This window comes from Bubalus kerabau, chromosome 10 (assembly GCF_029407905.1).
Source record: "Bubalus kerabau isolate K-KA32 ecotype Philippines breed swamp buffalo chromosome 10, PCC_UOA_SB_1v2, whole genome shotgun sequence".
NCBI lineage: Eukaryota > Metazoa > Chordata > Mammalia > Artiodactyla > Bovidae > Bubalus > Bubalus kerabau.
Genome location: NC_073633.1, coordinates 35104840 through 35129741, shown reverse-complemented (window position 1 = coordinate 35129741; position 24902 = coordinate 35104840). Strand labels below are relative to the sequence as shown.

General features: G+C 43.4%; 1 protein-coding gene across 1 annotated transcript; it reads left to right on the top strand.

Moving 5' to 3' along the window:
- Positions 1–2036: 2036 nt before the first annotated feature.
- GJD2 (gap junction protein delta 2) lies at positions 2037–4686 on the top strand. The gene is made up of 2 exons (XM_055536377.1): positions 2037–2496; positions 3471–4686. The coding sequence occupies exons 1-2, from the start codon at positions 2426–2428 to the stop codon at positions 4363–4365; spliced, it is 966 nt and encodes a 321-aa protein (XP_055392352.1). The 5' UTR covers positions 2037–2425; the 3' UTR covers positions 4366–4686.
- Positions 4687–24902: the final 20216 nt, after the last annotated feature.

The window sequence follows — 24902 nt, the reverse complement described above, 5'->3', positions numbered from 1 at the left end:
CCCAAAGAATCTGCTAGGGAAGGAGGAACTACAGGGAGCTAGAGCCAAAGGGAGCAGATGGAAGTCTGAGCAAACACACCAAGTCTGAGTTGGGGGATCACCATTCCATCTGGAGGCAGGTTAGGTAATAGGCTATCCAACCACTCCCATCTTTGTACCTCTTCTCTACCCTGCAGGAAACAAGGAGCATTTGCCATAGCCTTAATGTTCCATTTTCAACCTACACCTTTCTCCATTTTCAGTGGACTCTTTCCTTCTTTGCTGTGAAAACCAACTTCCTTGGTCTAAAGGTGTCAAGTCTAGGAGAGATCTCACTGATTCCTCTCTCATTGAAGCTTAGGTTGTGCGTTTAAATGTCATTTTATGTAGAGGTGCACTGTGAGTAGACTCAAGCCCATGCCCTGTACCCAATTCTTCCCAGTCTCTGGGCTACCAACTAGCCAACTAACTTGTATGGTCACATACTGAAGGCTCATCATGATGTAGCTTACATAATACATACATAATAATATGTGCGATGATCCCTGTGGATAATTAAGGCTGCATTACCTGTCTAGAAGGGAGCTAGCAGCTCTTTCACAGCTGTGTTTTTTAAAAGGGTGACAACCACTTACTGTGCTTTTTGTACATATATATAAAAGAGTCTCAACTACTATGTCTCCTAATACCTAGTTCTGGGCAGGCATGCTCAGTCACTCAGTCCTGTCGGACTCTTTGTGACCCCATCGATTGTAGCCCACCAGTCTCCTCTGTCTGTGAAATTCTCCAGGCAAGAAATACTGGAGTAGGTTGCCATTTCCTCCTCCCCAGACTGAACTCACATCTCCTGCGACTTCTGCATTGGCAGGCAAGGCAGATTCTTTACCCCTAAGCTACCTGGGAAGCCCCTCCTAATACTGACCCCTGAGCTAATTAGTATCAGTGTGATTGTCTTAATTTTCTAGCTACCAATTAAGCAGTTGCTCCAGAGAGAACTGTCAGCAATATGTAAACTTAAAAACAGAAACCAGGAGCTGCTGGTTGACAGTATAGAAAGCCAAGGTTGGAAAACAAAAGTGATGGTGGAGTGAGATTGTGAGTGGCTCTTCTAGCTAGTTGAATACTGAGCTTCCTTACGATCCGATTAGCTCACAGTTTACCCGAGAAGTACCCACTCCTCCAAATAAATTAGTAAAAGATAGATATAGAATAGCAGAGCGTCTGGGTTTGCGCTGGGGAAGCGAGTCCTTTAACCATGGCCATCCACTCGCTCAAACTAGGCACCTATTTGGTAGAGAGTCTTGCACAAAGACTTTGAACATTTGAGGATGCTCAAACCCCCATCCTCACAGACAGCTTCACTCCTACATTTAAGCTTCAGCCTAAATGGACACGCATCGAGCCTTCCTCATTCCTGTATCCGATTCACGATGGCACCGACCGCGGACTCACTCTTAAGCCACGCAGTCCTCTCTTAGGAGAGACTGAAAAACGTCCTATTGATGCCCCCGCTTTCCTTCCCCCAACCAGCATCTTCATTTAGAGAGGGAATTTCAGTTGCATCACTAAGCACGAAAAGCAAAAGGTGAGGGATGCAGGGAGAGACGCTAACTCCTTACTCAACACCCCTCCCCACTCACCCACGCGTCGGCTCCCGGCTCCCCCTCCTCCTGCCCCGGGCTGGCGGTCAGGTGAGGTTACCTGGGCGCCCCGAGAAGCCTCGAGGGGCGCAGCGATCCTTCCTTTCGAAGTCGCCCCATTCCCCACCGGGCCCCCAAGACTCTGGCCCCTTCTCCCCCTGCGCGCGTCCCCTGCCCCTCGGGCTCCGGCGCGCAGCGACAGCCGCACGCAGCGCTCGGCTCCCCTCCGCCGACCTGGCGTGACGCAGGCGGAGACTACTTAAGGCCGGATTAGAGGCGGCGGCCGCGGATTCCCGAGCCCTGCAACCGGCTCCGCGCGCTCCGCCCCGGCTTCTCAGGCGGCAGCGCGGGAGCGCCCGGTGCCCGCTGAAGTGCCAGGCGCAGGGATTGGTGCCCGGACCTTTCCTCGGCCCCTAACCCCCGGGAGTGAGTGGCGCTCAAACACCTCGCTCGGGCGGGCGAGAGCTCGCGGACCTGCACGCGGCCACCGCCGCTCCGCCCCGCCCCTCGCCCGGCCATCCCCCGGCTCCAGACCTGACCCCAGGACGGCGCCCGAGGTTCGTGCCCGCTCTCCGGATCGCGCCAGCTGCCCATCAGTTGGACGCGCTTGGGTTTCCTTCCCCATTTTCCCTGTTTTAAGTACAATAAAAGGGAGAGGGGGATCTTGGATTTTTAAAAATTTTGTTTGATTCTTTAATTGGGGGGCATTTCGCTCCCAGTCGGGAGGTGCGGCCCGGGGAGGGGCCCGAAGCGGGAACGTGCCCGGTGCTGCCCCGTCTTTGTCTGCTGCCTCCGGATGCACAGCGATGGGGGAATGGACCATCTTGGAGAGGCTGCTGGAAGCCGCGGTGCAGCAGCACTCCACTATGATCGGGAGGTAAGGGCGACGGGCCGGCCATCAGCGGGCCCCGTCGGGCGGCCCCCGGGAGTCCTTTCTAACGTACAGACAGAGCCCCAGCAGCCCTCAGACCATCCTCTGTCTCCTTCCCATCATCCTTGGTCCATGCGCCTGTGTTCCCAGCATTGAGGGATTGCCTGACGCCCAGTGAGGCCCCCCTCCTCCAGCTGCTCCTCATCAGGAATCCATCCCTTCCCTATGAAGCACCACCAGGGGATTCACTTTTCTTCCATTAGCAAAGGAGTTATTGGCTCAGTCATGGTACCCCCACTCTCCGGAGTCAGAGCCAATCTTCATCCAGTTCCCTAAATAGAATCTACAAAGAAGGCAGGATTGTATTTGGACAGAGAAGGGCAAATGGGGAGATGGATTTGCTCTTCGGAGCAGATATATCTTTCCCCAACAAATATTTAACAAGCTAAACTGAGTTAAGACCTACAGTGTCAGAAACCTACACGCCCAGTTGACACATGTTGTCTCTATATATACTATATATATTCGTGTATATATGTGTATATATAGTTATAACTATCTGTTTATGTAACAGTATTCATACTGAGGATAAACTAAATATCCAGTTGGAGTACTTACATATGCATACTCTGTGTGTAGACTTTGTATTTGCTGTATTCAGCTATTCCATGTGCATTTGCCATATCCAGAGGGAAGTTATATTTTGTGCCTCTCTACATTCCATCTGTTGCAAATACACCATGTCCAGTGTATGGAAATGCACATGCTTAAGATCCCTGTAGTATGAAGTGTTCCCAGACTACCAACACCCAGCAGAAGGGGAAGAGACCAAAAGGTTTGCTGAATTCCCAGTTCAGGACCACTCTGGATGGATAGCTCCCCAGTCAAGGACAGAGCTGGGAACTGAGCAATAGGGCTTTTCTATTGAGTCAGTGACTTAACCCTTGAGAACCTCTCTCCCTCCCTTTTCCCCTGCTCAGGATCCTCTTGACTGTGGTGGTGATCTTCCGGATTCTCATTGTGGCCATTGTGGGGGAGACGGTGTACGATGATGAGCAGACCATGTTTGTATGCAACACACTGCAGCCCGGCTGTAACCAGGCCTGCTATGACCGCGCCTTCCCCATCTCCCACATACGTTACTGGGTCTTCCAGATCATAATGGTGTGTACCCCCAGTCTCTGCTTCATCACTTACTCTGTGCACCAGTCTGCCAAGCAACGAGAACGCCGCTACTCTACTGTCTTCCTGGCTCTGGACAGAGATCCTCCTGAGTCCATGGGGGGTCCTGGAGGAACTGGGGGTGGGGGCAGTGGTGGTGGCAAACGAGAAGATAAGAAGTTGCAAAATGCCATTGTTAATGGAGTGCTGCAGAACACAGAGAACACGAGCAAGGAGACAGAGCCAGATTGTTTAGAGGTGAAGGAGCTGACCCCACACCCATCAGGGTTGCGCACTGCTTCTCGATCCAAGCTCCGAAGGCAGGAAGGCATCTCCCGCTTCTACATTATCCAAGTGGTATTCCGAAATGCCCTGGAGATTGGGTTTCTGGTGGGCCAATACTTTCTCTATGGCTTCAGTGTCCCGGGGTTGTACGAATGTGACCGCTACCCCTGTATCAAGGAGGTGGAATGTTATGTGTCCCGGCCTACTGAGAAGACTGTTTTTCTAGTGTTCATGTTTGCAGTGAGCGGCATCTGTGTTGTGCTTAACCTGGCTGAACTCAACCACCTGGGATGGCGCAAGATCAAGCTGGCTGTGCGAGGAGCCCAGGCCAAGAGAAAGTCAGTCTATGAGATCCGCAACAAGGACCTGCCCCGGGTCAGTGTTCCCAATTTTGGCAGGACTCAGTCCAGTGACTCTGCCTATGTGTGAAAGGGCAGGTTTTGGGAAGGCCTAGGGAATGACAAGTAGCCCCAAGGCAGATGACTATGGAGGGTGGCTCTATCGGCCCTCATTTATGTGACTGTCATCATTGAGATATAGAATGAGGCTGGTTAAGAGAAGATCTTGCATCAGTTGGAGAGGAGAGAAAATAGAACCATTACCACATCACACCACTGGTTCCAGAGACACCTGGACAGAGTGATGAGACTGATGAGTTGGACTCCTTTGGGCCCTTTTCTTTTGTGGTCCAGTTTGATCCCATAGTGGACTTGAACAGCTACCAAGTAGGACTTAGCTCTGCTAAGCTCTGTATTCTGGTGAATGGCATGAGTCAACTATTTTACTGGTACAAAATTTGTGACCAGCTCAACACATCCCTTCCTCCTGGGCTGCAGGACAAACATCCTTGAGGTATCCTTCATGTACCTCCCCCATCAGCATGCCCCTCTCCCTCAACCCAGGACAGCATGCCAGCTTTCTCCTCAATCTGGCCTTACAGTAAACCTAATATGGTTTATCTGCAAGCTAGAGGGAATTCTGTGGGGTGCTTTTCAGAGAATGGCCATGGCATAGGTTTGCATCAGAGCCCCACCTGATTGGCCCTTAGTCATATGAAAACCTTAGGAATGTCTCAATATTTCCAGTTTTCTAACTCAAACTGCACTGGTGCTGTTTATTAGGGGCAGGGGTTGGGTGGGAGGGAGGGGACTGCAATATGCAACTGAAACAGTCCTATGGGATGGCCATTGCACTGTTAGGCGTGTGGTTATGAGCTTTGGGATATTTCTGCCTTCCAGATTGTGGACTTTGGACAGCATTAAAAACAATTTTGTTGTTCTTGTTAATATCAAGGGTGTCTACCCAAGCCACAGAATCTCTAACTGGTGTATTTAATTCATTTTCTTATATAGTTGCACTTCATTTTGCCATGGTTTGAATTTACCTGTGTGCTCACACCAGAGACCTTAATCAGTCCATGTCAATCCTGATTTATAATTTTATCAGTTATTTTTGAAACACATGCAATCACTGGCTTAAGAAACCTGAAACTAAACACTATTGGCTAACACGTGTTTACGGATACTTATTTGAGACATATACATATACCAAAGGTTCAAAAACCTGTTGCTTTGGACTGTGAATATGTTTCCTTCTCTTTGCTCTTATTTATTTAAGTGCCATACTGTACCTTTCATATCCACTGTTTATTTAGTTAAAGCATTGGCCAAGAGTAATATTTGGATAAATGTGCTTTTATGAAGCCCTCCGTTTCCTTTGCATTATCATTATGATTTTTGGTTTGGGTAACAGACGTGATGTAATACACAACTGAGGATATGTTTAAAATAAAGTTCTTGCCTTTTTTTTTTAAATGGGAAGAGTCTGCAATTTTATGTTTTGATTTGGATTCTATTTATTTAAATATATGTTCAAAAATGTTTTGTCACATATTTAAAAAGGGCAGGAAGTGATGGATGGTTGAATAGTACTTGGGGGATGACTGATAATGTCTAGTCACTAACTGATGAGACAAGACTGGTACATTTTGTGAAAGTTTAGAAGACTGTGATGAGGTATTCAAATAGTGGTGTTTACTAACTCCTTTCCATTTTAGTCCAAGATTTCTCTGCTTGTTTAAGGATATTTCTTGTAATAAAATGTCAATGCTGCAACATATTAGTTTATTCCAGGAGTGGAATTATTTTTCCCATTTTCCCATACTTTCCTGCTCTCAGCTGTCACATTTGGCAGCAGGCCGTGCTCCCTGTGCTCATCTATTTGAGGCCTGATGTTTAAATGATGCTAATCCAGTAGTCAAACAGAACCTTCTAGACCAGCATTGTTCAATACAACTTGGTGTAGTGACAGAAACTTCTGTTGTCTTTGCTGCTTAATATGACAATGACTATTGAGCTCTTAAAATGTGGCTAGGACAATTGAATAACTGAAATTCTAATTTTATTTAATTTTAATTAATTTAAATAACTATATAGGGTTAGTTGCTACTGTATCATAAAGCACAATTATAGACTTTTAATCAAGCACTTCTTACTGGGTTATTCCAAAAGAGATTAATCCTTTGCTTATGTGTCCTAAGATATTACTTTTTAGCAACACATTTTACTAACATATTTGGCATTTTCTTTCTTTTTTAGTTTTGTTTTTTTTTTTAAAAACACATTTTTATTTTATATTGCAGTATAGTTGATAAACAGTGTTTATGATAGTTTCAGGTATACAGCAAAGTGATTCAGTTATAGATATACACATATCTGTTCGTGTTTGGCATTTTCTGTCTACATTAATGGTCTCCTTAGTTCTGTAAACTAATGCTCTTCCTCAGTTCTTAAATGCTATTCACCTTCTAATTCCAATATGCCCTTCATCTGAATATTGTAAAGCAACGTCAAATTTCTTGGATGATTGCTTTTCAAACACGATTGTTGCATCCTTTATCTATGACAGTGTGGATGCCAATTTTAGAATGAAAATCTGTTTATTTCAATCTATAGGTTTCCATCTGCAGTATAAATAGGCAGTTGAAAAGGATTATTCTTGAGTAAAGAAACAGATCCTCCTCTGTTTTGTGTTTGGTGAGCTAAAAATGTTTTAAGATGCCTCCCAGAGATGGAGGAAGAGTGTTGCTTGAGAGCTCTTAGCATATGCTTGGGTGTGAAAGAAGTAGGAAGCTGTGTGGAAAACAAGGGCTGTTGTATTTATGCCACAATGTGAGATTGGAAGAACGATAGTGTTTCCTGGTAGAAATGCATCCCGTATCAGTGGAGCTCTGTGATGTTTCCAAACACCTGCAAATTCAAGATTAATTCACTTGTTGGTAGTAGAGAAGGGAACACACCTTCCACTAGGCTTATAGAGTCATTCCTCAGATTTACTGATGTGTGTCAGTCTGATTCTTTCGCTTTCTATTTAATGAAGGAAATACACTGATGATTTGATGGTTCACATAGCTATGTGATGGGTATGATCTTAATCTGTAGTTTTGAGAGGACAGAACCAATCTCTTCTTATAAATTTAAGAGCCCTATAGTGAGCCACAGGGCTTCCCTGATAGCTCAGTTGGTAAAGAGTCTGCCTGCAATGCAAGAGACCCTTGTTCGATTCTTGGGTTGAGAAGATCCACTGGAGAAGGGATAAACTACCCACTCCAGTATTCTTGGGCTTCCTTCATGGCTAAGCAGGTAAAAAACCCGCTTTCAATGAGGGAGACCTGGGTTCAATCCCTGGATTGGGAAGATCCCCTGGAAAAAGGAACAGCTACCCACTCCAGTATTCTGGCCTGGAGAATTCCATGGACTGTATAGTCCATGGGATTGCAAAGAGTCGGACATGACTGAATGACTTTCACTCACTCACTAGTGAACCACAGGCCCTTTTGGCCTGTGTGTGCATAATGTGTGTATGTGTGTGTGTGTGCATGTTGGTGGGGGTAGGGGTGGGTGCTAAGGCATAAACTGAGTCTAAAAGTTTGAAGAATAGCCTGGAGAGACTGAAGTTACTTAGCCTGGGGAAAGGAAAGCCTAAAGTACAGAATTTGTCATTTTTAAGTCCTCGAATATTTAAAGGGTTAAAAAGTATAAGGGATAACAGCTGTACTTGCTGACCTCTGAGAGCAGAGGAAAAAGACTGGATTCAAAATCAAGGGTGTAGAAAATAAAGTACCAGAAAGAACATGGTTTCTCTTTCACCTCTGCTTTTCTTTCCTTCTTTTTTTTTTTTCTTTTTTTTAAATGCTGCTTCTTCTGCAGGGAATACCTGTCTCACCACCTTCTTTCACTAAGTGTGTTCCTCTTCACTCCCTAAAAATTCTCGCACAGGAGCCTATTCTAAACTCTCCTCCAGGCTGGCTTAGTGTGCCTGTGCTGAGCCTCCATAAAAGTCTCTCTGCCGCTTACTGCTTGGAGGTGAGATGTTTCTAGATCAGTGTGTGGGTCCTTGAGGATGGGAACTGTGCCTTAGCCATTGTAACCATATGTGGCATTTATCATCATCGCTACATCTACTACAAGAGAGATGGATGCTCAGTGTTTCATCTGGCAACAGCCTTACAGACTCAGTGTATGGAAGCTAAAAGCACCTTACAAAGACATTAAGTCAAACTCTTTATTATATGGTTGAGAAAACTGAAAGGTCTATAATTAGGACACGGAGTTTCTTGGAAAATGATGTAACCGTTCATCTTGGAGAACTGTAATATTTAGGAAATCAATATTTATGTTGGTTTTACTTACTTTGTATTTTACAAGGTATATTCATCTGCTTGGGCTGCTGTAACAAAATATCACGAATGGGGCAGCTTGAACAAGGGGAATTTGTCTTCTCACCACTCTGCAATCTGCAAGTCCAAGATCAAGGTGCTGGCAGGATTAGTTTCTTTTGCGGCTTTTCCTGGTTTTGCAGATGGTCACCTTCTCTCTGTGTCCTCACGTGGTCACCCCTCTGTACATGTGCATTCTTAGTGTCTCTCTGTGTGTCTTAATCTGCTCTTCTTATGAGGACATAAGTCACATTGAATTAGGGCCGACCCTAATGGCCTCCTTTTAACATAATCACTTCTCAAAAGACCCTGTCTTTAAATACAGTCACATTTTGATACAAGGGACACAGTTTAGCCCATAATACTAAATATTTTCAAACCTTTAGGTACCCTTATGCTTGGAAGTGGTTACATAATTTACTGTACAAAATGGGTTATCTTTGAGAATAAAAGGGGCAGGATATCTAATTGAATGGAACACCAGACCTGTGAGTGTAAATTGGATCTGTCCTTAAGCAAACCAAGTTGTGTGACTGCTTTACTTAAGACAATCAACAATCATTGAGCTCTTGCTCCAGGGCCTGGAACCCTGGAGATAATGACACCTAAGTCTCAGCTCTTGAGAAGGGCTATGAACTGCTGTCAGACAGAGATAAAAATTTATGTCAGTAATAATCAGGTGGCACTAGTGGTAAAGAATCTGCCTGTCAATGCAGGAGACGTAAGAGACGTGAGTTCAATCCCTGGGTCAGGAAGATTCCCTGGAGGAGCGCATGGCAACCCACTCCAGTATTCTTGCCTAGAGAATGCCATGGACAGAGGAGCCTGGCGGGCTACAGTGCAAATGTCTCGAAGAATTGGACATGACTGAAGTGACTTATCACTCAATAATGGGAAAATAATATTTTTAAAAATACATATGGTTTTGCCCTCCAGACAACCTAACTTAGAATCTCTGATGCTGTAGCCTGGGCATTTCTTTCCCTATTTCTAGGGGATCGAATGTGTAGTCAGGATGGAGGGCCATGACATCAGAGACATACATTAGCATAAAATAGTGAGAATCAGATATTTGGAGGAGAAGTTAGGAAAGGGGGAGAAGAGAAGTGTGAGGTTCTCAGTGCTGCTCTTGCTTATGTCATGTGAAAAGTTAGTGATGAGAAGCTCTAAGTAGAGGACTAACAGCAATTCTCAGGGCTTTAAGAGTAGAAACAGTGGCCTTGGTGGTAAGAGAGGCTAACCAAGGATAGAGCTGGGAGTGAATGGAAGAGGAGAGGCCCAGTTTAAGGGCTGACAGGGCAAGTTGCAAAGTGGTTTCATGAAGTTCAGGGAGGTGGAATCTCAAGGAAGAAGGTCTGTTCTGAGTATTCAACTTATAGTAAGCATTCCGTTAGACTAAAACGCTAAATTGAAGCTAGTTAAAGCTTCCAAACCATCCACTAAACTTGGTGAGTGAGTGGGAAGTGATAAAGCTGTGAGCACAGACTGTCCTTTGTTTTGGATACTTCCAGACCTCCTGCGGTTTCACTGAAACAGTTAAAGTCAGAGCAGGTGAACAGAAAATTATCCATCCCATCCACGCCAGGGCTCTGAGACTTAATCAGGCATGGCAAGCCAGCTTTGTGACTACTCAAAGCTTATGTTCATTTAGGACATCATTATACACCAGGTTATAATGTACTTTAGCTCAAACAGACCTGATGGAACACAGCCTAAATGAATATTGTGGCTAAAATGTGTTTAGTGGCTCTTGTCATCTTAGGGTCCTGGGGCTGTAAGCAAGGAGAGTGTATAAATATAGAGGCCTCTGGGAATTCCCTGGCTGTGGCTAGGACTCCACGCTTTTTTTGCAGGGGGCATGGGTTTGATCCCTGGTTGGGGAATTAAGATCCCACATGGTGTGTGCCATGGCCAAAATAAATAAATTTAATTTAATTTAAAATACGAAAAAAAGAAAAAATAGAGGCCTCTGAGAGGATTTTTGTTGTTGTTTAGTCGCTAAGTTGTCTCCGACTCTATGATCACATGGATTGAACCATGCCAGGGTTCCTTGTCTTTCACTATCTCCTGGAGTTTGCTCAAACTTATGTCCTTTGAGTTGGTGTTGCCCCTCAACCATCTCATCCTCTATGGCTCCCTTCTCCTCCTGCCCTCACTCTTTCCCAGCATCAGGGTCTTTGCCAATGAATCAGCTCTTTGCATCAGATGGCCAAAGTATTGGAGCTTCAGCTTCAGCATCAGTCCTTCCAATGAATATTCAGGATTGATTTCCTTTAGGATTGACTGGTTTGATCTTCTTGCAGTCCAAGGGACTCTTAAGAGTCTTCTCCAGTACCACAGTTTAAAAGCATCAATTCTTTGGTGCTCTGCCTTCTTTATGGTCCAACTCTCCCATCTTTACATGACTACTGGAAAAACCATAGCTTTGACTATATAGATCTTTGTCTGAGAGGATACTGGTACCAAATATCCATGCACCATTTGCTGTTGTGAATCAGATCCTTGGTTCACCCAGGCCAGTATTCTAAGTCTCTAGCATCTGGGGCTGGAGAAGGCAATGGCAACCCACTCCAGTACTCTTGCCTGGAAAATCCCATGAACGGAGGAGCCTGGTAGGCTGCAGTCCATGGGGTCGCTAAGAGTCGGACATGACTGAACGACTTCACTTTCACTTTTCACTTTCATGCATTGGAGAAGGCACTGGCACCCCACTCCAGTGTTCTTGCCTGGGGAATCCCAGGGATGGGGGAGCCTCATGGGCTGCCGTCTCTAGGGTTGCATGGAGTCGGACATGACTGAAGCGACTTAGCAGCAGCAGCAGCAGCTGGGGCAAACCCAGTTCTGAGGAGTGGGCCAGTTCTCTCTGACTCCAAAGACTAGGATGCTCTTTAAGTTAGATAAGTCTATCTAACTTGAAAAATAAAGGACCTATCATCTATAACTACACCCCAGCTCCCCAGTCCCCAGTCCCTTCCTTGAAAGTCTCAGTCCCTCCAAACATCAAGCAATAGAAATTCATTCAATTCAATTCAGTGCTTTCTTGAATGCCGATGGTATGCAAGGGCTTGGATTAGGTATTAAAGGAAATTTACAGATAGGTGTGATGCCCTTCCTGCCCTCACAGGTCCTACAGTCTATCTGAGGGGAACAAATCAAGTTCATAAAGAACATGAAGTGTCATGTTCAAAGCTCAAAGTTTTCTGAGATCTAAGAAGGAAGCCATCGCTCCTGTGTGTATGTTTGTTGAAGGTGGGAAGCTACAGAAAACATCATCAACAAACTGGTATTGAGTTGGGTCTCCTTGAAAAATAAAAGAGGTACGGATCAACATAACCATTTATCTCTCAAGTGGTGCTAGTGGTAAAGAACCTGCCTGCCAGTGCAGGAGAGAAAAGAGACAAGGGTTCTATCCCTGGGTTGGGAAGATACCCTGAAGTAGGAAATGGCAACCCACTCCAGTATTCTTGGCTGGAAAATTCCATGGACAGAGGAGCCTGGTAGGCTACAGTCAATGGGGCCACAAAGAGTCAGACATGACTGAGCACTGGCACACTGGGACATAGTGGAGAATTGGGAAATTTCTGTTTTGTTTGGAGTTCACAGAGAGAAGTGGTAGGAAGTGAGTTTGGAAGGTGAAGAGAGTGGACCACATGGTATATTCGGCAAAGAAATCTGCACTGAACTGGGGAGAAATGTGAAGAAACACCTTTCAACAAAGCCCCTTCATGCCATCATTTTGAGTACACTTAGGTCCCCAGGCATCAGCCACACTGTCCCTTTCTGACCATGCAGAAATTCCATCTCAGGATCAGCCTTGATTTGGAAAACACATTTCAATCTCAACAGTAAAGGATTGGAGCAAATATCCAGGGTGAAGGTTGGGGATTTGGCAGCATGGCTCCATTAACATTAGTGGGAGTTAGTCTGCTAAATCCTAGACACTGAACAGAATCCTCATGTTTATTCACCAGGATGACCATTCTGCTGTAAATTGATACAATATTTCAGAATCACTTAGAACCGATTAAGCTTTGTAGCATCTCTCTCCTAAAAGGGAAATCTTTTTGAAAATTGTTGTTCTGTTCACTGAAATGTCTGTATTTGTGGGCAACTCTGACCAGCAGGAACATATGGGCACCTAAATATAGAATTGGTGAATTTTGATACCTCTGAGACATTTAATCTGGGGAACTTTGTCTGTTGTACCTGTCTCCAGGTAGGGGCCAAGCTTTTTGCAAATGATTGCTTTCTCCAAAAAACTTTTTTTGCATAATTTTCTACTTTCTTCCCTTCATATTTTTTATTTTCTTAAATATAATTTTTTAAATTCTGAAGGTTTTTTATTATGAAATTCTGATCTCAATAATAGCAAAGACATATTAAACATTTCCCCCTTAACCCTCACAATGGCCCTGTAAGAAGAGTGCTAAGTATGAGTACATCCATTTTTCAAATGAGAAAACCAAAATATGTAGATGTTAAGTCAATTTCCTAGGGCATATAGCTAGTCCACAGCTATGTTTAGACTTCAGCCCATGCAATGCGACCTGGAAGCCAAGTTTTAACACTTCTTGACCTTGCCATCAAGAAAGCTCTGCAGGATGAGGTCTCGAGAAACCTGACACATTGGTCTGTTACCTTGCTCTCAGTACATTTTTCACTGGGACGTTCCTCCTTCCCAACAAGAATGTTCTTTTCTTGGTATGTCTCAGTGCAACGTGAGACTGTGATGTTTCCCAAGGCATTACCACATCATAGTCACCTTTGTTTCTGCTGGTACAGATAGAGCAAGACTTCATACATGTCTACTGATTGGATAAATAAATAAAAATTTAGACTTACAGGACTTTGAGATGAGATGGGAAAGGTCTTTCTGTTCACTCCTTCATTTTGTAGAGACAACTTAGATCCAGAGAGAAAGCCTAAATAAAGAGCTCCAGGTTAGAGAGATATTGAGGCAGGGTGGGATTAAGAAGTAGCTCATCAAATTGTCAGGAAAAGACATCCTGGGTGGACAAAGGTTGCTAGCAGTGGCTGGCGATGTCAGAGCTCCTCTGATTCCTAGTCCAGATTCTCCAACCACAGGTCATGGGAACCATGAGTTGGCAATGGTGTTGGAGAACCATGAACCATTGTCTTGGTTTAGCACATAGCCCATCCAGCTTCTAGGCACCATATTCCTGAGCTTAGTCCTGGTCAGAGGATTAACTCAAGGTCACAGACTCGTGGCCTTGACCCCCAGTTATGCACATGAGTGTGTGTCTATCTCTGAGAACACTTTGGGCAACTTCACACCCCCTACTCTGAGAAGCCATGTTCTTGAACATTTCTTCCAGAACCCCGGGTAGTGTGTGTGTGTGTGTGTGTGGGCGGGGGCATTCACAGATGGAACTCAGGCTTCCCTAGCTAGAAGAAGACCCCTGACCCTCACCAATCCTAACTGCAGCTTCTCTGCAGATTTTTCTCTGTTTCTTCTGGGAGCCCATGGATAACCAGTGCTGCATGCTCTTTAGCTAGTGTTTCCCAGTTCTGTGTAGAAGCTTCTCTCTCTGCCCCATTTTTTCCCATCACTATGCTTTGCCTGAAGCCAGGCACTCAGGGACTTCCCTTGTGGTCCAGTGGTTAAGACCTCACCTTCCAATGTTGGGGAGCTGGGATCCCACATGCCTCACAGCCAAAACAAAAGCAAAACAGAAGCAATGTTGTGGCAAATTCAGTAAAAACTTCGAAGATGGTCCACATAAAAAATCTTTAAAAACAAAAAGTACTCAGAAAATTATTATTTTTGCACATGTAAGCTAAATGTAGTGTTTATACATGTTCAGCTCTGAGCTAGGTACTAAGGATACAGAAGACATGTCAGAGAAAACCAAAGGAAGCAGCTTGGGGCTGCTCTTGCTTTAAAAGAAAAAAAATCAGAGGTGAGAGACATCTAATCACAATGGAAAAGATCATGAACACTAGAGTTCCAGGACCTTCCTCCAGAGAAGCAAACAGACTATATGCATTGGAAAACATAAAGGCAAGTCTTTTCTTTTATTAAAATATATAAGAATATAACCTCAAATGATGCTATAGGCCAAAGGTAACTTGGTGAACTGGGCATAGAGATATTCTTTCTCCTTTTCCAAAAACTAAATTCAAATTTTAAGATCAGCGACTGATTTTCTTCAGTTATAAGAACTGTAATAGTGATACTAATGATCATGATACAATCATGATAATGAGAATAAACATTTGAGTAGATACGTTTTCTCACTTCTTCCTTGTGTATTGTCTTATCTGGTCTTTGCAGCCCTGTCTAGGAGTGGGCAGAGTACAGAACAGGTGGTACTTGTTTCTCCTTAAAGGAACAAAATCATAGAACTTCAGTTTTCGTGGTTTGTCCAAAACCACAGTTAGTTTTAATATGGTAGGACAGAGCCCTTTTCTCTGCCTTGTAATCTGATACAGTCAAATGTTGACTAGCCAAATGTTAAGCTTTAACTTGTCAAGAGAGAGATCTAGAAATGATAGGAGGGAAATGAATATATTCTTAGAAAGTGGCTTCCTGTATTTTTAAAGAAGTTTCAGGGAAATGTGGCAGGCTAGTCTTTAGGAAAGGACATTGCCTTGGTCTCCTGGGAACTGCAATTCATTCAGGAATGTTAGAACTGAATTTTTCTGGACCTTGGACTGCAAACCAGAGAAAGTGAAGTGAGAATCCTGGCAAGGCAGCTAGGTCTGACATGGTTTCATCCTCTTATCTATTTTCCTTGATTCCAGAGATGAGAGAGGAAACAAAAAGCAGAACTTTTTCTTTAAAAAACTCTCTGCACTTATTTCCTCTAATTGCCAAACTAATACAAATTCAGGGCAGAGAGAAGCACAACAAAAACATTTTGTTACTCAAAGAGAATCATCATTTGTCCTTTGGTATAAGACTTCTGTTCAGTAGCTAGAGAGATGGGTGCACATAAGATCTGGATATAGAGTTCCTAGAGGTAACATCACAGGGTCCATACTGTTTTGTAGGCTTTTTTCCACTTAGAAATAGATAGCCAATATTTTTCACATATCAAATAGCTGAAAACAAACTTTTGATTAGTGGATACATGTTTTGTAATACGGTGGAACCACAATTTACTTGGACAATTCTCTAGTTTTGGACATTTAGGTTGTTACCAGTTGTCTCTGTCTTACACAATAGTGGGGTAAATTTGCACACACTTCCTAGATTGCTTCTTCAGGATAACTGGATTACAGAGCAGGCATTTAACATTTGTTGCTGCTGCTGCTGCTGCTGCTAAGTTGCTTCAGTCATGTCTGACTCTGTGCAACCCCATAGACGGCAGCCCACCAAGCTCCCCCATCCCTGGGATTCTCCAGGCAAGAACACTGGAGTGGGTTGCCATTTCCTTCTCCAATGCATGAAAGTGGAAAGTGAAAGTGAAGTCACTCAGTCGTGTCCGACTCTTCGCGACCCCATGGACTGCAGCCTACCAGGCTCCTCAGTCCATGGGATTTTCCAGGCAAGAGTACTGGAGTGGGGTGCCATTGCTTTCTCCAAACATTTGTTGCTACATTTTGCCAAATTTTCAAAAGATGAATATGAAAATGTTAGTAGATATTGGTAGCTAATGAGAAAATTTAAGAAGCAGATATTTCTGAGATTCAGGCAAAACTAACTTACAAGACAGGAAGAGGCAGAAAATCTCTTCAAATTTGTTTTGGAGGGGGGGAAGGTGAAGGAAAAAATTAAGGCTCATTTTTGTCTCTTATTGAGAACAATCAGTATGTGTGTGTGTTCAGTTGCTGAAGTTGTGTCTGACTCTTTGTGACCCTATGGACTGTAATCTGTCTGGCTCCTCAGTCCACAGGATTCTCCAGGCAAGGATACTGGAGTGGGTAGCCATTCCCTTCTCCAGGGAATCTTCCTGACCCAGGGATCAAACCTATGTCTCTTATGTCTCCTGTGTTGGCAGGCAGGTTCTTTAACATTCGTGTCACCTGGGATGTGTTAATAATGGGAGCTAACCCTTTAAATCAGGGATCCCCAACCTCTGGAATCTAATGCCTGATGATCTGAGATGGAGCTGATGTAATAATAGCAGAAATATAGTGCACAATAAATGTAATGCACTTGAATTATTCTGAAACCGTCCCCTCATCCCCAAGTCTGTGGAAAAATTGTCTTCCACAAAACCAGTCACTGGTGCCAAAAAGGTTGGAGACTGCTGCTCTAAATGTGTGTTAGTTACTCAGTCATGTCTGACTCTTTGCAACCCCATGAACTATAGCCCACGAGGCTCCTCTGTCCAAGGAATTCTCCAGGCAAGAATATTGGAGTGGGTTGCCATTCCCTTTTCCAGGGGATCTTCCTGATCCAGGGAACTAACCCACATTGCAAGCAGATTCTTTATGGTCTGAGCCACCATAGTCTCAGCTGCTCTAAATACAAGATGTCAGTACTGAGACTCTGGGAAGCTGTGACTCCTGAGTTTGAGACAAAAATAAGGTTGAGGAAGAGCATAATGCCCAGCCAGATCAGGGAAGCAAATTGGAGTATCCATAAAAGGATGGCAAAGTTGTGAGTGAGAAAACAACAGATAGAATTAAATACTGAAGGCCAGCTCACACATTGGACCATGAAGCAGTCTTCTGTAAAAGAATCATACAGTTTGAAAACCATTGCTGAGTGATCAAAATCCAGCTGGGGAATCCCAAGGAACGGGTGAAGCCCTAGCTCCTGGTCACAGAGGTGGCACTCCACTCACCCACCAAAGTTTCACATGCCTCCACTCAGGCCTATGCTTGGGCTAGAACCCAAATGGGCAAATGGCTGAGATGGAGATTTGATAAGGGAACAAGTGTCAAGACTTACATGTTACATATCTGGGGATAAAAAGCAGGCTAGAAAGGCACATAATATAACCAGTCCTTATTAAAAGGAAAACATATTTCCAAAGAAACCCTTTTTCTTTATCAAATCACTCTGGAATTCATTTAAATGTAGGTGCACTTGATAAAAATAGCAGTTTCCTTTTCTGTGCCTGGGTGCTAATGAGCTCGACAGGCATTGATTCTTCACTTTGATAAATTCTCTTTCCTCACCACACCTCTTTCTGGTGCTCTGAGGGTCCTAGGGTGTTGAGATGAGAGTGGCTGGTACTTAAAAAGACTTTCTTAGGTGAGAAAATACAATGACGTAATGACTTCTTTTTTAAGAACAAGAGAGGGAACAAGAGAGATGAGTGGTGGGTAGAAAAAGTATCGTTTTAAATAAATTGAAAGTTAAACTAACTTCACTTGTCTGCATACTTTGTATGTGGGGGTAGATTTCATATCTAGCATGTGCTCGGGGGCTTTCTAGGGTCAAAGGAATAATAATAAATGAGGAATATATAGAAGAATGACAGATAGCTGACAAGTACTTGCAAGCACAAGCTTTAGAGTCAAATGCCCTACAAATATAATAGTGACTTGCAATTTAGTAGCATCCCATGACCATCTTTGATTAAAAGTGACACATTCATTCTATGGGCTTTCCTTGTGGCTCAGCTGGTAAAGAATCTGCCTTCAATGTGAGAGACCTGTGTTCAATCCCTGGGTTGGGAAGATTCCCTGGAGAAGGGAAAGGCTAACCACTCCAGTATTTTGGCCTGGAGCATTCCATGGATTGTATAGTCCATGGGGTCACAAAGAGTTGGACATGACTGAGCGACTTTCACATTCATTCTATAAGTATTTACTGAGACACAGCTGTGGATCAGACACTGAATTAGCTTCATGACTCTTACTTTCTAGTTGTGGGATCTGGGTCAGTTACTTAACCTTGCTAAACCTCAGTTTCCAGGTCTGTGAAATGGAAATAATAAAGCCATCTATCTCATTGGTTGTTGGGAGTGACAAAATTGATTACGTTTATAAAGAACTCTTTTCATTGTTTGATACCCATTAAGTACTTAATAAATGTTATTGATTTATTATAATAATGGTCAGACTTTATTTTTTTGGGCTCCAAAATCACTGCAGATGGTGACTGCAGCCATGAAATTAAAAGACGCTTACTCCTTGGAAGGAAAGTTATGACCTACCTAGATAGCATATTCAAAAGCAGAGACATTCCTTTGCCAACAAAGGTCCGTCTAGTCAAGGCTATGGTTTTTCCAGTGGTCATGTATGGATGTGAGAGTTGGACTGTGAAGAAGGCTGAGCGCCAAAGAATTGATACTTTTGAACTGTGGTGTTGGAGAAGACTCTTGAGAGTCCCTTGGACTGCAAGGAGATCCAACCAGTCCATTCTGAAGGAGATCAGCCCTGGGATTTCTTTGGAAGGAATGATGCTGAAGCTGAAACTGCAGTACTTTGGCCACCTGATGCGAAGAGTTGACTCATTGGAAAAGACTCTGATGCTGGGAGGGATTGGGGGCAGGAGGAGAAGGGGACGACAGAGGATGAGATGGCTGGATGGCATCACTGACTCGATGGATGTGAGTCTGAGTGAACTCCGGGAGTTGGTGATGGACAGGGAGGCCTGGCATGCTGCGATTCATGGGGTTGCAGAGTCGGACACGACTGAGCAACTGAACTGAACTGAACTGAGGTGATTGGATGTGATTATTGGTATCTGGAATTCATCACAGCCCTATCTGAAGAGGATACTGAAAAAGGAGAAAAGAAATATAGAACGAGGGATCTGGCAAGGACATCAGCTTCTTCTCATTACACTGTCTCAGGCCAATGCCATGACTCCTAGAGTCAATTTGATGGAAGGAGAAGGTGATGTGTAGGGAGCACATGAGGCAATCCAGCTTTGACACCAAAGAATGTGGGCCACACTGCCAAGACATGGGGCTCCTTGCTGAAGAAGTAGTTAGAAAGCGGTATGGAAGATCTGGAAATGCCTTTTTATTTACCTAGAACTCTGCTTTGTTGCAAGATCTAAATAAGCAGCTTCTGTTTGTGTAGACTTCTATATTATCCTACAAGATGCTATCATCAACATTCTCCAATGAACCTTTGTCAGCAGCCTTGTAAGACAGAGTGGAAATACCCTATCTTACAGATGAGAAAATGACATTTAGAGACACTTATTCTTTTTTTTTTTTTAAACTTTTTATTTTGTGTTGGGGTATGGCCAGTTAACACTGTTGTGATAGTTTCAGCTGAACAGCCAAGGGACTCAACCATACATATACATGCATGCATTCAGTTCAGTTCAGTCACTCAGTTGTGTCTCACTCTTTGCCACCCCATGAATCGCAGCATGCCAGGCCTCCCTGTCCATCACCAACTCCCGGAGTTCACTCAGACTCACATCCATCGAGTCAGTGATGCCATCCAGCCATCTCATCCTCTGTCGTCCCCTTCTCCTCCTGCCCCCAATCCCTCCCAGCATCAGAGTCTTTTCCAATGAGTCAACTCTTCGCATCAGGTGGCCAAAGTACTGCAGTTTCAGCTTCAGCATCATTCCTTCCAAAGAAATCCCAGGGCTGATCTCCTTCAGAATGGACTGGTTGGATCTCCTTGCAGTCCAAGGGACTCTCAAGAGTCTTCTCCAACACCACAGTTCAAAAGTATCAATTCTTTGGCGCTCAGCCTTCTTCACAGTCCAACTTTCACATCCATACATGACCACTGGAAAAACCATAGCCTTGACTAGACGGACCTTTGTTGGCAAAGGAATGTCTCTGCTTTTGAATATGCTATCTAGGTTGGTCATAACTTTCCTTCCAAGGAGTAAGCATCTTTTAATTTCATGGCTGCAGTCACCATCTGCAGTGATTTTGGAGCCCAGAAAAATAAAGTCTGACACTGTTTCCACTGTTTCCCCATCTATTTCCCATGAAATGATGGGACCGGATGCCATGATCTTCGTTTTCTGAATGTTGAGCTTTAAGCCAACTTTTTCACTCTCCACTTTTACATTCATCAAGAGGCTTTTTAGTTCCTCTTCACTTTCTGCCATAAGGGTGGTGTCATCTGCATATCTGAGGGTATTGATATTTCTCCCAGCAATCTTGATTCCAGCTGGTGTTTCTTCCAGTCCAGCATTTCTCATGATGTACTCTGCATATAAGTTAAATAAGCAGGGTGACAATATACAGCCTTGACGTATTCCTTTTCCTGTTTGGAACCAGTCTGTTGTTCCATGTCCAGTTCTAACTGTTGCTTCCTGACCTGCATATAGGTTTCTCAAGAGACAGGTCATGTGGTCTGGTATTCCCATCTCTTTCAGAATTTCCCACAGTTTATTGTGATCCACACAGTCAAAGGCTTTGGCATAGTCAATAAAGCAGAAATAGATGCTTTTCTGGAACTCTCTTGCTTTTTTGATGATCCAGTGGATGTTGGCAATTTGATCTCTGGTTCCTCTGCCTTTTCTAAACCCAGCTTGAACATCTGGAAGTTCACGGTTCATATATTGCTGAAGCCTGGCTTGGAGAATTTTGAGCATTACTTTACTAGCATGTGAGATGAGTGCAATTGTGCAGTAGTTTGAGCATTCTTTGGCATTGCCTTTCTTTGGGATTGGAATGAAAACTGACCTTTTCCAGTCCTGTGGCCACTGCTGAGTTTTCCAAATTTGCTGGCATATTGAGTGCAGCACTTTCACATCATCATCTTTCAGGATTTGAAATAGCTCAACTGGAATTTCATCACCTCCACTAGCTTTGTTCGTAGTGGTGCTTTCTAAGGCCCACTTGACTTCACATTCCAGGATGTCTGGCTCTAGGTCGGTGATCACACCATCATGATTATCTGGGTCATGAAGATCTTTTTTGTACAGTTCTTCTGTGTATTCTTGCCACCTCTTCTTGATATCTTCTGCTTCTGTTAGGTCCATAGAATTTCTGTCCTTTATCGAGCCCATCTTTGCATGAAATGTTCCCTTGGTATCTCTCATTTTCTTGAAGAGATCTCTAGTCTTTCCCATTCTGTTGTTTTCCTCTATTTCTTTGCATTTATTGCTGAGGAATGCTTTCTTATCTCTTCTTGATATTCTTTGGAACTCTGCATTCAGATGCTTGTATCTTTCCTTTTCTCCTTTGCTTTTCACTTCTCTTCTTTTCACAGCTATTTTTAAGGCCTCCCCAAACAGCCATTTTGCTTTTTTGCATTTGTTTTCCATGGGGATGGTCTTGATCCCGATCTCCTGTACAATGTCATGAACCTCATTCCATAGTTCATCAGGCACTCTCACGATCAGATCTAGACCCTTAAATCTATTTCTCACTTCCACTGTATAATCATAAGGGATTTGATTTAGGTCATACCTGAATGGTCTAATGGTTTTCCCTACTTTCTTCAATTCAAGTCTGAATTTGGTAATGAGGAGTTCATGATCTGAGCCACAGTCAGCTCCCGGTCTTGTTTTTGCTGACCATAGAGCTTCTCCATCTTTGGCTGCAAAGAATATAATCAATCTGATTTCGGTGTTGACCATCTGGTGATGTCCATGTGTAGAGTCTTCTCTTGTGTTGTTGCAAGAGACTGTTTGCTATGACAAGTGCATTTTCTTGGCAAAACTCTATTAGTCTTTGCCCTGCTTCATTCCGTATTCCAAGGCCAAATTTGCCTGTTACCTCAGGTGTTTCTTGACTTCCTACTTTTGCATTCCAGTCCCCTATAATGAAAAGGACATCTTTTTTGGGTGTTAGTTCTACAAGGTCTTGTAGGTCTTCATAGAACCGTTCAGCTTCTTCAGTGTTACTGGTTGGGGCATAGACTTGGATTACTGTGATATTGAATGGTTTGCCTTGGAAATGAACAGAGATCATTCTGTCATTTTTGAGATTGCATCCAAGTACTGCATTTCAGACTCTTTTGTTGACCATGATGGCTACTCCATTTCTTCTAAGGGATTCCTGCCCACAGTAGTAGATATAATGGTCATCTGAATTAAATTCACCCATTCCAGTCCATTTCAGTTTGCTGATTCCTAGAGACACTTATTGTTTAATACCAAACAGCCAGGCCCAGAGTCAGGATTGAATCAAAGCTGCTCGAAACCCAAATTTCCTGTTACTAGAATGTTCTGCTATTCCTAATACTGACCCCTTTACAGTTTATGTGAATATTTGTGCTCTTCTGAGGCCTTCTCTGGGCAGAGGGAAGCTTAGTTTAACCTTGGCCAGGCAAGAACATGATAAAATTAGCACAACTTTTGTAGACATAGCAAAGCATTAGAGACTAAAGTCTAAAGCCATAGAGGAATTTGAGCATTACTGTTACTTATTATCCATGACCTTGATCTTGGCTTTTGTTGAGGCACTACTCATGGACTCATTTATTGAATTAACAGATGTGAAACTTTTATGAACAGTGTCTGGCATATAGCATGTCCTCAATGGACTCCTGTATTGTTGTGTAATAAGTTGTGTTTTATTTATTGAATGCTTATTAGGAATTTTACATGTAATAATTAACTTAGTAACCAAAACAACCCAATGAGCCCATTTTAGAGAAGAGGAAGCTGAGGCCCAGAAAGGTTCCAAAGCACTAAGTGTGGTATGAACTCATTTTTGGCTGTATATATTTGCATGTAGAAAAGTCAGCAAGGAATTTGCCTCTCCTTGCTCATGCCTGTGCATGCTGAGTTTTGTCCAACTCTTTGTGACCCCATGGACTGTAGCCTGCCAGGCTCCTCTGTCTACGGAATTTTCGAGGCAAGAATACTGGAGTGGGTTGCCATATCCTTGTTCAGGGGATCTTCCTGACCCAGGGATCAGGAAAGGTCTCCTGCATCTCCTGTGTTGGCAGGTGGGTTCTTTATCACTAGCACCACCTAGAAAGTCCCACTGTTCCTGAGTGGTGGACAAATTTAAATTTAGTTCCACTTATAGATTTTCCACAAAAAATTTAATATATGGTACTTTAATATGATATGACTATGATATATTTAATTTTATAATTTTCAGGAATTTTTGCTTACTGTATTTAGAGAAAAGTATGAAGTTTAACACTGTCTGGTCTTCTGTGGCTTTTGTCAATTGTTTATTCATGAAGTCTTCTTAAAACACTCAGATTAAATATGCCACCAACAACCAGCCTGGGCCCTGACTGACACAAGCGTCCATTCTACGTTGTGCTAATGCAGTGTCCTTGTGAGAAAGGTATTTTTAGACCCAGATTACAGGTGGAAAAACTGAGGTAAGTGGCTATCTTGCCCAAGGCTACAAGGAGAGAATGTGTAAGTGCTAAGTCACTTCAGTTGTGTCTGACTGTTTGTGACCCCATGAACTTTAGCCGGCCAGGTCCCTCTGTCCATTGGATTTTCCAGCAAAAATGCTGGAGTAGGTTGCCATTCCCTCCTCCAGGGGATTTTCCTGATGCAGGGATCAAACCCAAGTCTTCTGCGTCTCCTACATTGCAGGAGGATTCTTTACCAACTGAGCCAGCAGAGAGAGGGTACCTCATTACAAAGCCTTTTGCTGATTTTGTCTTTACCGGACTCTTATAATGGGCTTAAGGGAACAGTAGGAGATGGAAGGGCAGAGGTAAAAGTGCAAGTCACTGACAGGTAAAGAGAGGAAGGCTCTTGGTTGAAGTTACCCTCCCGCTGAAGATCTTAGGATTCTGACACTGAGCGTGGGCTAGTTGGGTGGAGTAAGGGGTAAGGTCAGGGAGGCAATGCACAGCTGTCAAGGTTGGAATCTATATTGAAAGTGCCCTGGTAACATTGCTAGATGTTTGAGATGCTGGGGGGGAAATATTTGTAAGAGATACTCTACAAGTATTTGAGAAATTCTAAAGATGTCTCAGCCCATGTCAGATTTTGTCCCAAACGATTGTAGTGTGGGTAGATTTTCTCATAGGCCTGCTCTCCACCCTCCCTCTCTCCTCCCTACCTTTTTTCTCTCTGTTCATAATTTTATGGGGCCTCCATCTTTTCTCTCTTGGTAGAGGGGGGAAGATTTTTTTAAGTTCTTTCACTCCAAGGATGAAGTTTTAAAATTACTATTTCTTAAAAAAAAAGAAAAACACCTTAGTAAAAGAAAAATGTTTGACCCCAAAGAAGATATTACTGATGATGGAATTTCAGGTGTCAATGAAGGTCTTTTTAAGCAGAATTTTCTAACTCACTCAAACAATACCACAGGGGCCTCTCCTACTTTTATTTTATTCAAGTACAGTTAATTTACAGTATTGTGTTAATTACTGCTGTATAGCAAAGCGACTCAGTCATATATATACAAAACCATGAAAGAACGCATGTATATATGTGTGTATACATATGTATATATATATGTGTGTGTACATATAT

Excerpts from the sequence above, each read along its gene's own strand:
- GJD2 (XM_055536377.1), top strand. The coding sequence starts at position 2,426 with ATGGGGGAATGGACCATCTTGGAGAGGCTGCTGGAAGCCGCGGTGCAG. Across the intron at positions 2,497-3,470 it reads CACTCCACTATGATCGGGAG|GATCCTCTTGACTGTGGTGG; the intron begins GTAAGGGCGACG and ends TCCCCTGCTCAG.